At 46.5% G+C, this 12,504-nt stretch overlaps 1 protein-coding gene and 1 pseudogene across 1 annotated transcript in view; one reads left to right on the forward strand and one right to left on the reverse strand.

Annotated features, from left to right (window-relative positions):
* Positions 1–9,784, forward strand: part of LOC136170656 (apolipoprotein L2-like) — a 103,176-nt gene extending 93,392 nt beyond the window's left edge. The window contains exons 2-4 of the mRNA XM_065939057.1: positions 972–1,079; positions 5,728–5,848; positions 8,732–9,784. Coding sequence (XP_065795129.1) covers positions 1,049–1,079; positions 5,728–5,848; positions 8,732–9,593 — 1,014 coding nt within the window. The 5' untranslated portion in view covers positions 972–1,048 and the 3' untranslated portion in view covers positions 9,594–9,784. The remainder of the gene's footprint in view (positions 1–971; positions 1,080–5,727; positions 5,849–8,731) is intronic.
* Positions 4,319–5,353, reverse strand: LOC136143978 (zeta-crystallin pseudogene; annotated as a pseudogene).
* Positions 9,785–12,504: the final 2,720 nt, after the last annotated feature.

Below are 12,504 nucleotides of genomic sequence, written 5' to 3' on the forward strand. Positions count from 1 at the left end.
ATGTCTTGTGGTCTAGCCTAGATAGCTATATTCTAGATCCCATAACCTATATCCTAGATAGCTATCTACCTAGACCCTATTTATAGGTATAGTTTAAGGAGACAGTCTCAAATGTAGTTTTATACAAGGAGAATGTTCTTTACACGATTATTTGCATAAGGAATTAGAAACCACCTAAAGTTCAGTAGTCAGGGGAGAACAGCAGAGAGGATCGGGCACCATTGGGGTCCTCAGCTGCCCAGGGCAGGGATACAAGAATTGAGGTGGGGACGATGGGACTCCAGGCCTTTGTGGGATACAGGCTATTGCAGAAGCAAGGAGAGTGTGGGCTCTGGGAGCTGTGTCACCAGGAACTTTATCAAGGCAAAGAATCGAGCACGGGGAGCAGGACATTATTTTGGGATGAAAGCACTCATTTAACTGATACACATATATCCACAAATAAATATTTTTGTATATTAAAGGGAGTAGAGCATGGTCATCACAAACCTGGGATTTGGATCAGAAAGACTGGGTTCAAGCCCAGGTTCTGGAATCAGCTTGAAAACTTAGGCTCAAGTAAGTTCAAGTGAGCTTCAGGAGCCTGCACATCATAGACAATGGATCAACATTAGTTATTACCAATTAGTAAGCACAAATGTTCCCAGCTTCACCTAATTTCCAGATTATTCCTTCCTGTCTGTTCTTGTCTCTGGTTTTGCTCCTATAACTTTGCAGATGGGAGTCTTCTGTCTGATGACCTTTTCCTTGTGCCCTAAAAGGAGAGCAGGACTCTGACGTGGCGGGAGATGAGTAACTTTCCTTAGCTAGTGACCTGCAGAGCCCAGGGGACAGAGAACCACACTGGGTTAAATTCCCGGTGGCACTTGCGGCCGTCCCAGGGGAACTCACCAGAGACCTCACCACTCCCTGTTCCCTGGAGGCACTGCTCACTCGTGATCGAGCCCACAAGCTCTTATCTCTTCCCCAAGGGTGAAGCCACACCTCTTTCCAGACTGACGGAAACAAGGAGCTGAACGGAGATCTCTGAGACCCCGCTGCTGCCACCATGAGCTCAGAAAACCTTGGAAAATGCTCAGGTAGTCAGCTGCCTTTTTTCTGTCCACTTCTGCATGTGACCCAGAATTGAGGGTGGTTCTTCCCAGCAGAGTTAACCCACAGAGGAAGCAAGAACCAAGAAGAGGATGGATAAGCATCCTGGAGCCCCCCAGAGGGGCCACACGGAGTTCCCCCAATGGGAGAGTGTCCACAGAGCCTCCTTCCCAGCCCTCTCCTTAGGGAGCCACTTGCTAGGTGCTCACTTCCTCCCCCACTGCCCTCTAGCAAGTGACTCAGAAGTGAGGCCAGGACAGCCCATGGGGAGGGGGACAGCAGAGAGAGTCCCCAGGGCCAGGCAGGGCAGTGAGGGGAGGTCATCCAGGGTCCCTGGAGCTCCTGCTGCCCTCTCCCTTGGCCTGGGTCTACTCCTGTTCCCAGGCCCTGGGTATCACCACAGACACCTTTTGTCCAGCACTTGCCCTGCCACCTGCCCAGCTGCTCTGCGAGGATCAGCGGACCCTGAACTGAACCCCAGTCTGATCTTTGCCGGCTCCCAACTGGAGGGGAAGGATGATGGGGTTTTACACAGGATCACGTCTGGCTCCACCCCTTAACTGCACATCCTGAGTGTCTCTGATCAGTAAGATGAAGCCTCTCACATGGTAGTCTTATTCAACGGCAGGCGGCCCAAAACCCTTTTTTAAAATCAGGTAGCATCGGTTTATACCTTTCTATAAGTTTCATGTGTACAACATTATATTTCTACTTCTGTACATGCTGCAGCGTGCTCACCACTAAAAATCACTTGCAAAAATCCCTCTAGGTGTACTGCATGGTAGAATGAAGAAATCACTGGAGTTTAAATAAGGAGGATTCAAGTCATGTCCAAGAAGTATCTGACACTTGACCTTGGATTCCACCTCTGAGCTTTCTGCTCACTGGCCTTGGGCTGTCCCTTATCTTGGCTGAGTCTCATTTTCCTCATCTGTGAAATAAGAATAATGCATCTGTGTGTGGATGTACCAGGAAACACATCTTACATCCTGACCCAGCCCCACCCTCCATATATTATATATACATTTTCCAGTTGCCTGTGTCTTACCTACAATTCCATAACTTCTGGGCTTCCCTGGTGGCTCAGACTGTAAAAGAATCTGCCTGCAATGCAGGACACCCAGGTTTGATTCCTGGGTCGGGAAGAACCCCTGAAGGAAGAAGTTGCAACCCACTCCAGTATTCTTGCCAGGGGAATTTCATGCATAGAGGAGACTTGTGGGCTACTGTCCATGGGGTCACAAAGAGTTGGACAGGACTGAGTAACTAACACTGAGCAATTCCATAACCTCTAGATCCCTGAAATCACACGGGGATTTTGGTAACTCATTTGAGCAGTGATCTTGCTCTGTACTGATCTGAGGCTATTTATTGTCATTACATTCTTTATCACATTTAACGTGAATATTCTTTTGTTTCACTACCAAAACATGAAAGCAGTCATTTATAGGGTGCTACGAGTCTCTGCCACAAGTAGTAACTAACAAAACACATCCCTTGTATTCCATCTCTTTGTGTGTGTGTGTGTGTGTGTGCTCAGTTGTTCAGTTGTGTCCGAATCTTTATGGCCTCGTGGACTGTTGTCTGCCTGGCTCCTCTGTTCTTGGGATTTTCCAGGCAAGAATGCTGGAGTGGGTTGCCATTTCCTACTCCAGGTGATATTTCCGACCCAAGGATTGAATGCATGACTCTTGCATCTCCTGCACTGGCAGGTGAATTTTTACCACTGCATCTCCTGGGAAGTCCTCCTTCTCTTTCTGAAGGTTTAAAATTGTAGATTCCTGAAGACACCTAAATCCCAGAATTAAATAATTATTTCTGGAGCTTTGGAAGTCCAAGATCAAGGTCGTGGTGGTTTCTGGTGAGACCTCTCCACCTGTTTTGTAAATTCTAACTGCCTTCTCTCTCTTTCCTCACATGGCGTTTCCCCTGGGGGAGAGAGAAGGAATAGAGAGAGAATCTGGTGTCTTCCTTTCTAATAAAGACATTCAACTGATTGGATTAGGGCCCCACACTTATGACCTCATTTTACCGTAATTACCTCCTTAAAGGCCCAGTCTTCTAATATAGTCACCAGGGGGTTAAATCTTCAACATATGAATTGAACGGTGGGAGGGAAACAGTTTCATCCATAACCCCAGGTTAGTCTGCCAAGAGTGCCCAGGTGATTTCTGCTCAAAAAAATGAATTTTAACTAATTTATACTAAAAAATACCATTTTTTTAATGCACTATAGAATTTATTGCTGATACATGTTATGATAACAAAAGCAGATCATCCTTAAGGCATCAGATTTGTTTATTAATTTAAACAAAAATATATGATCCCTGTCACACAAAGAGATCATTTTAAATTTACTTGGACGTTGAACCAATCATTACATATATATTTGGAAACTATGCACCTGATGTGCTAGGTCCTTTCAGTCATGTCTCACTCTCTGTGACCCCATGGACTATAACCCATCAGGCTCCTCTGTCCATGGAATTCTCCAGGCAAGAATACTGGAGTGGGTTGCCATTCCCTTCTCCAGGGAATCTTCCCCACCCAGGGATCAAACCTGCATCTCCTACACCTTCTGCATTGTCAGCCAGCTTCTTTACCACTAGCACCACCTGGGAAGCCCAACTGTGCTCCTAGTATCATATCATACCAGAGATAAGGCTGCTGTTCTCACAGAATACATGGATCACTGGTAATCAATCCTGAACCTAGTGAATAGCATAAAATATTGGGGAATATTGGAAAGCTAACAGATTTCTCTGGACATATGTTTATCTTGCCCCTCTGAGAGACTTGTAGATCTAGATGAGATTAGTTTGGAAAAGAGGTCTTGTTTAGTTCAGAGAATCGTCAAAGAGTCCAGTATAGTTGTGGACTAATCAGAGACTAAAGAAACTTTATAAGGAGAAGCAGACTTGGAAATCAAGCGATCCTCTTTTGAATTAGCATGTTTTAGACAAAGGTATGGAATTAATGATAAGCATCGGTTAGGAATCTGTAATGTCCTCCAATGCCAAGTGACCACTAGCATCCTGTTTCCCATCATGATGATTCCTTGATGAGAGGTAGAAGGCATAAAGAATATTGCCAGCTATAAAATAAACTACACTCCAATGCCTATGATAGGGAAAAAGAATTTTTTTTTAAAGAGAAGAAACTCACTGAATCAAATGAATGCTAAGCAGAGCAAACACAGTGTACTCAAAACTGAGGTAAGAAACCTCTAATTATACAGGAAATCAATGGAAGGATTAATCATTTGAAGAGAAATTCGTTTTTTCATAGCCCTACAGCTATGAATGATATCTTCATGAGCCTGGGCTGCCTTCTCCAGTGAATACCGGGGACCTATTACTGGTTTCAACCAACCAATTTCCATTCTGGTTTGGAGGGCTGCTGCAAACTGCTGAAATGCTTCTTGAAGGATGAATGGAGAGCTACTGCTTTTTTTTTTTTTTTTTTTTGAGAGCTACTGCTTTTATGCTAGATTCCTTTGTCATGGATCCTGTGGGTTTATTTCAGTAGGACCTCTGCGGCCAACAACAATTCCTCGTCCTCCATGTGACAAAAATTCAAATCATCACTAAGATTGACATTAGCAAATATTTCAATAATCACATCCACTTTTTTTCACCAACAGATTTTTTAATTTTATCAATATGATTAGCTTCTTTGTGATTAAACACTTCATGGGCTCCATTTTGGAAAGCAATCTTTTGTCCTTCCTCAGTAGTAGCTGTGCCCAAATCTTTAAGCCATAAGCTCTAACCATTTGACCTGCTGCTCTTCCAACTCCTCCACTAGCCCCAGAACACTTCCTCCAGCTTTCACGGACACTGTGGAGCAGACTCGATAAGCAGTAAAACATGAGATGCTGATGGCAGCTCCTTGTTTAAAGTCCAGTTTTTTGGGGACACACGTGAACAGTGTGATGGGCTGCCACAGCAAACTCGGCGTAGCCCCCAGAGATCATCCTGGTAGTGAATGTCACCTTTCTTGAAAGCAGATACGTTCTCTCCAGCAGCTTCTACCATCCCAGCCATATCTCAGCATGAAGTATAAGGTAGAAATGGTTTTATACTGCGAGTTCCAGAGTGGATATATGCGTCCACTAGGTTTACACCACATGCTTGGACTTTGTTAGAACCTGGTGGTCTTTCAGAATTGGTACAGCAACATCCAACTGGAGTTTCAGCACTTCGGGTCCACCAAATTCAAAAACTCAAATAGCTCTCACCAACTTCTATCCTATCACCATAGTGATCTAGATACCTGTTCTAGGCTGAAAAATCAAAATCTGCAAGCCCAGGTTCAACAGGGTTTAAAAAATATATATATACTCAGTATCATTTATTATCCACCACACATTTTTCTGGGCTTTCCTGGTGACTCAGACACTAAAGAATCTGCCTGCAACAGAGGAGACCTGGATTTGATCCCTGAGTCGGGAAGATCCCCTGGAGGAGGGAACAGCGACCCACTCCAGTATTTTTGCCTGAAGAATTTCATGGACAGAGGAACCTGGCGGGCAATAGCCCATGGGGTCACAAAGAGTCAAAGAGCACTGAGCAACAAACGGTTTCCGTTTTTCACTTCACAAGTTCTAACCTTATTCCCTTTCCTTTCATCTAGATATTGAGATCTTTTTTGAGGAAGTCACTGAGTATCTCTGGGACATACTGAGCAGAGAAGAACTGCTACTCCTGCTGACTGAATTTCTGAGGGAAATTGAGGCGAAGGCTGGTTTGTCCAGGTAACCTGCACAGGTGTATCAGGAAGGCCACCCACTCCCCCAGCACCAGGCTAGTCTCCTCCTGGCAGGCACACCTCCTCCAAGCAGGACCCTATGGAGGGGGCTGAGGATGTTCCTTCTCAACATCTCGTGAGGAATGTTGCCTCCATGTCATTTGCTGGTAGTGAGTGAATAACCTTGAATTGACAAAAGATGAAACCTGCAAGAAAGGAGCAGGTTATGTGACCTTGGACATGTTACTGAACTACTCTCTGCCTTAGTTTCTTCATCTCTTCAGTTAAACGGTGAGGACACTGAGATTATGCATGCAAAGAGCTTCCCATAGTGACTGACACAGAGTAGGTGTTCAGTCAATATGAACATATTAAAAACTTGTTGGAAAGAGACAGGGGCCAAGAGTCTTCTTTCTGGTGGTGAGAATCAAGCAGAATTTCTTTTGGGGCAAGTCTGAAAATCCTGACGCCATCATTTGTATTACTCAGGCTTCTGCCTGAAGCCTTTCTATTCCCCATCTTAGGAATTGTACCAAACGATTGTATCAAACCAAACAGCAGGATCCTGCTGGCCCATAAGGCAGAGAGGCTAGAGAAGAACTGGTTGGAGCTGGGTGGATCCTGGATCTAGCGCTGCCCAACTCTGGGGCTCTGTGCTTATATGTTAGAGTCTCAGACTTGCCTGTGTTCAATGGGAATAGCAATTCAGTCTGATGGACTCTGTTCATGGCCTTAGAGTGAACCGTAGGGTCAGAGGTGGGAAAGCAAGGACCAGGGAGGCCTGGACCAGGGTCAGACTCAGGGGTCAGAGTGGAGTAGTGGGTCCAGGCTGGAGGACTAGTAGGCAGGCTGGGGCAGCAGGGCCAGGACTAGAGTGAGGAGAGTGGCCCCGAGGACACAGAACTGAAGGGACTGTGACCCTAGCAGAGGTCCCCTGAGTGGGACGGGGGGCATTTCTTCCCTCCCTGCCAGGATCCCCTCATGCTGGGTTAGAGAGCCCTCGGTGACCATGTCTGCACACCCTGCCTGGGACCTGACTTCTCCCTCCATCTGGGACCCTCTTCTAATCTACGTGGAGCCGCCTGACAGTAGGAAGGCCATGTGGCTCAGGGGGCCCTCCAGGGTCACAGTGAGTGGCTGCAATTGTGTGTCATTTGAGGGATTCTGAGGAGCCTCACGCATCCCCACCCAAGAGGAAAACGCTTCCTCCACCAGCTGTGCAAGTGCCAGTCTCCTCAGGCTTAGCCGTTCAGATGGATGTTTCCTCATCTTTTTTAGAGGTTCTACAAAGCTGCACATGACCTTGGGGTGCAGGCTCCTGAGGCTGTCACAAATTAACATGTGACCCCTGAGAGGTCAGGCTCGTTGCGTGCTGGGTCAGGAGTCAGTGAGGTGGGCTGCAGAGGCCAGGGGATCCAGCAACACATTTCCTGATCTCCAGGCAGCTGGGGCAGTGGATGGACTCAGGGACCTGCTGCTGGGAAGGCCAAGGACACAAGGTTTAGAAGACAGCAGATGGCAGACTAAAGGACTGTTAAGGTGCCTCCTAGTTCTGAGTTTGGGCTTTTTTTTTTCTCCTACAAATTCTAAGTCATAGAGACAGCCAATCTGCAAAGGGTGAGGGCACAGTGCCCAGGAATATGCTTTCATCTGAACCAATGGCATATTTAGGGGATCCCCAAAACACCCCTCAGGTTTGAGAATTCCCTATAGAACAGACAGGACTCACTGAGAGCCATCATGACCCCAGTGTATTACAGGAAGCCTGTGGGTTTCCATCAGTCACAGGGCAGAGTCTGGGTTGATTTCACACCCGAAGCTTCCATTGTCCCCAGGATGCATTACTGTTCTGGAATTCAGTGAGTGGCAGGGCACAGGGAACACTGCCTGCTGGGGACACTCATCCATTTAAAAACAAATTATCCTGACTTTGGTCTCCAGCCCCTCCCAGAGGTCAGACGAATGTCCTAGAGTCCAGCTCCTTCAGAGGTCAGAACTGATACCACATGACCCAAAGGCCCCATCATACATCTCATCAGACTGTCCAGTGGCAAGAGGCCCAGGCAGATGAGGACATTCACATCAGCCACAATATTCTAGGCGCTTAGAGACCACTTCCCAGTAGCCAAGGGCAAAGAAATATTGACTCCTCACTACACACCGAGGCCCTTGAATACAAGTTTTCTGCTCCAATCCCACTTCTCTTATTTGTGGAGTTCCCAACCTACCGACTCTTTGGAAGTGATGATGTTCACCTGTCTCTGAGGCATCTTTACCAAATACCTATTTTTTCTTTTTGGCTGAGCCACATGGTTCGTGGGATCCTAGTTTCACAATCAGGGATTGAGTCATATCCTGGGCAGTGAGGGTACAGAGTCCTAACCTCTGGATCACCAGGGAATTCCATCAAATACCTCTCTTAACTTACCAGTATCCTAAGGTGACATTTGCTGATCTCTTTCAGGATTTAAATGGGGCTTCTCTGGTGGCTCAGATGGTAAACAGTCTGCCGCAATGCGGGAGACCTGGGTTTAACCCCTGGGTCGATAAGATCCCCTGGAGAAGGAAATGGCAACCCCCTCCAGTACTCTTGCTTGGGAAATCCCAACAGAGGAGCCAGGCAGACTGAAATCCATGGGGTCACAAAGAGTCAGACATGACTGAGCGACTTCACTTTCTCTTCTTTCTTTCCAGGATTGAATAAGTATATGAAGCATCTACAAGGTACAAAACATGTGTTTAACGTTGAAAGAGAAAATTTTACATTTGTAAAATTCTTCTCTAATAGATTTATAATGCTAAATCCATATTTATGCAGAATAGACATTATGGAACCTATTTTGCAGACAAGCAAACTGCCTTTCTAATCCCTTGACCTTCATTGTTACAGGAAAGATGAGGCTGCACTACACAAATATCTAAATGAATTGAAAGGAGACTTGATAGAGAAGGACCAGGAAACACTCACCAAAGCGCAGCTGGACAGGAGGAGGTTTCTGAGGAAGTTTCCTCGGGTGAAGCAGCAGCTGGAGGAGCTCATAGGAAAGCTCCACGAGCTCGCAGACAAGGTTGACAAGGCCCACAAGGAGTGTACCATCTCCAGCATGGTGGCCCACACCACTGGCGCTGCATCTGGTGCCCTGACCCTCCTTGGCCTGGCTCTGGCACCCGTGACAGTGGGGGGCAGTCTGGCACTCTCGGGCGCTGGGTTAGCGCTGGGAGCAGCATCTGCTATGTCAACTCTGTCCACCAGCCGCAAGGAAAATGCAATCAGGTCAGCAGCTGAAGCTGAAGCCAGTAGCCTGATGTCAACAGGCATCAACAAATGGAAGATGCTCCTAGAGGTACTCAGGAGAAACTCCCGAATTGTTGATACAACAGAGAATTTTACAAAAGCTGTGGAACACATTCAAAAAAATATATGTAACATGGAAACAGGCAAAGTCAACCCTGACTTTTCAGCCAATGTAGGTGACTACTTGGCCCCTGGGAAAATCATAGTCCCAGGCACCCGGGTGATAAAGAATGCCTGTTCCGTTAGCATGGCTCCGGCAGCTGTCGCAGGAGCCCGGATTGTGGGTGCAGCCACCGCAGGTGTCTTCCTCCTGGTGGATGTGGGCTTCCTAGTGAGGGAGTCAATGCACTTGCATGATGGTGCAAAGGCAGAGTCTGCTGAAAACCTGAGGCAGTGGGCCAGGGACCTGGAGAGGAATTTGCAGGAGCTCAACAATATATATGAACTTCTGCAGTAGGGCCTGACTCAGCCACCCCCAGAGCAGTGCATGGATCAGGATACACATGGGTCAAGGTGCAGAGGTACCTTGTTAGAGAAAAAAAAGAGAGGGAGAGAAAACTTTTGGAGCTGAGTATCAGGAATTTGGGGTTTCTGCAGCTGAGTACAGCAGGCGAGGGATGGATGTTGGTGACGGCTCAGGGAGAGTGAAGGAAGGAACCTGGAGCCTGGATTGAGGGAAGAGGGGGAACTAGAGTAGGGGTGGGGGTGGGGGGAGAGAAACCACTTTTTCCCTTCATACTATGAAATTTTACTTTAATTTGAGGAATAGCCAATTAACAATGTTGTGAAACAAAATAGTTTCAGGTGAACAGTGAAAGGACTCAGCCATACATCTACATGTATCCATTCTCCCCCCAAACCCCCTCCCATCAGAAACCACTTACTTTGAACTAAAGAAGTCACTGGGGGCAGCATAAGGGGAGAGGCAGAGGAACTAGCAACGAAAGACCAGGAACATGAATGGGTTGAAAATGAGAGAAAGTCAAAGAGTTAGGATTGTTGGAATCCAGGAGAAGCAGCAGGGGCTTCACTAGCACCCTCACCAAGGTCTGGTGCCCCAGCATGAAGAGTCTCCCCCTGTTGGTGGTCTCTAGCCCTACTTCTCCAGCATCAACTCACCTTGGATCCCAGCAGCTTATCTTAATTAGCCAGTGACTTCTTTTGCTTGCTTGTTTCTTTAATGGACGTACAGTTGATTTACAATATTGTATTAGTTTCAGATATACAGCAAAATGTTTCCATTAACGCATATCTATGTATATATCTGTTCTTTTTCATTTTTTCATTACAGATTATTACAAGGTACCGAATATTTTCCCCTGTACTATACATTAAGTTCTTGGGGTTTTTTTTTTAGTCTATTTTATGTATGGTAATGTGCATCTTTTAATCCCACACTCCTAATTTACCCCTCTGCCCCTTTGGTAACAATAAATTTGTTTTCTGTGACTCTGAGTCTCTTTTGATTTGTTAATAAGTTCATTTGTATTCTTTTTTTTTTTTTTTTTTTTTTTTGGCCATGTCAAGCAGCTTTTGGGATCTCAATTCCCTGATCAGGGAATGAACGGGGCTTCCCTGGTGACTCAGCTGGTAAAGAATCCACCTACCAATGCAGGAGACCTGGGTTTGATTCCTGGGTTGGGAAGATCCCCTGGACAAGGAAAAGGCTACCCATTCCAGTATTCTGGCCTGGAGAATTCCATGGACTATATAGTCCATGGGGTCAAAAAGAGTCAGACACGACTAAGTGACTTTCACTTTCAATTTCATAGCATTGAAAACACCAAATTCTAAACACTAGACCACCAAGGTACTCCCTGTGCTACTTTTTTAGGTTCTCCATATAAGTGACACTATATATTTGTCTTTTCTGTCTCAATTACTTCACTTAGCATGATCACCTCTAGATCCATACATGTTACTACAAATGGCATTATTTCCTTCTTTGAAATAATGAGCAATATTCCATTGCATGCATGTGCCACATGGTTTTTATTCCTTTGTCTGCTGACAGACATTAAGTTACTTCCATGTCTTTCTATCATAAATAGTGCTGCTAGGAACATTGAAGTGCATGTATCTTTTTGAATTGGAGCTTTTGTCTTTTCCAGATATATGCCCTGAATTGGGATTGCTGGATCACTTGATAGTTCTATTTTTAGTTTTTAAGAAACTTCCATACTGTTTTCCATAGCGGCTGCCCCAATTTACGTTCCCACCAGCAGTGCAGGAGGCTTCCCTTTTCTCCACATATTCTCCAACACTGTTTCTTTGTAGACTTAGACAATGGCCCTTCTGACTGGTAGGGGGTGACACCTTATTGTAGTTTTCATTAGCATTTCTCTAATTATTAGCAATGTTGACCATCTTCACTTATTCCTGTTGGCCGTCTGTATGTCTTTATGAAGAATGGTCTATGTAGATCTTAAGGCAGTGACTTCTTGATGACGATGGTGAAGATAACCGTGGTGGCCGCAGTGGTGATGACAACACAGTGGATGGAACATCTAACAAATTGCAAGGTGCTGTTTGGGTCTGGAGTGCACCAGTGACCTGGTCTGGAAATTCCCGTGAAATTCCAGACATTGTGCAGTAACAGACTTTGATTCGGAAAAAACAAAAAAGAAAGAGAGAAAAATGAAACCGGTTGGCTGCAACATGTCAAGGAACTTCAGGGTGTGACAAGGAGGTCAACAAGCCTGGGGCAAACAGACATAGTCCATGGGACCCCCAGGGGAGCCCGTGTTGTCTGACTTGGGCTGAGCATGGAGATGCTCCTCCTCTAGCCCTGGGGACCAAGATGGACATGGGGCACTCAAGGGTGATTAAGGGCAGAGGGCTTGTGTGCAGGTGTGAGAGAGGGTCAGCCGTAAACAGAGGGGCAGAGAAAGACAGCACATGCCTCACCTAGGCTGCCTTCACGTTTCACCAGGAGCTTCCAGAACCATCTTTTTGTGTTCACCTTGGGGCACTGCCCTGCCCCCACCCATCTATTCCCCATGGGGCTAGAATGATCCTTAAAAATATCGACCTTAGCAACACCCGCGTCCAGCTCTTCCCTGGCACCCATGACTCTGAGCATGGATGCCCAAACTTCCCGGTGTAATAGGGGTGGGGTCCTACAGCCGTTAGATCGAGACAGTTAGGAGACAGTCGGCAGGAGACCTGGGAGCAGGTCCCACCCCACCAACAGTCAGCCTGGCAGCCGTGTCCTCTCAACGCGGAGTGTGGTAAGAGGGGGATGGCCACCTTCTCCCCGGCCCTCCAGGCCTTCCAGCCTCAGGCCTCTAGGTGAGTTGAAGGGTGGGGGACAGGCTGGGGACGTTGACCTGCAGAGCTCCAGACCCTCACTTGGACACCCACTGGCC

Source organism: Muntiacus reevesi, chromosome 1 (assembly GCF_963930625.1).
Source record: "Muntiacus reevesi chromosome 1, mMunRee1.1, whole genome shotgun sequence".
Taxonomy (NCBI): Eukaryota; Metazoa; Chordata; class Mammalia; order Artiodactyla; family Cervidae; genus Muntiacus; species Muntiacus reevesi.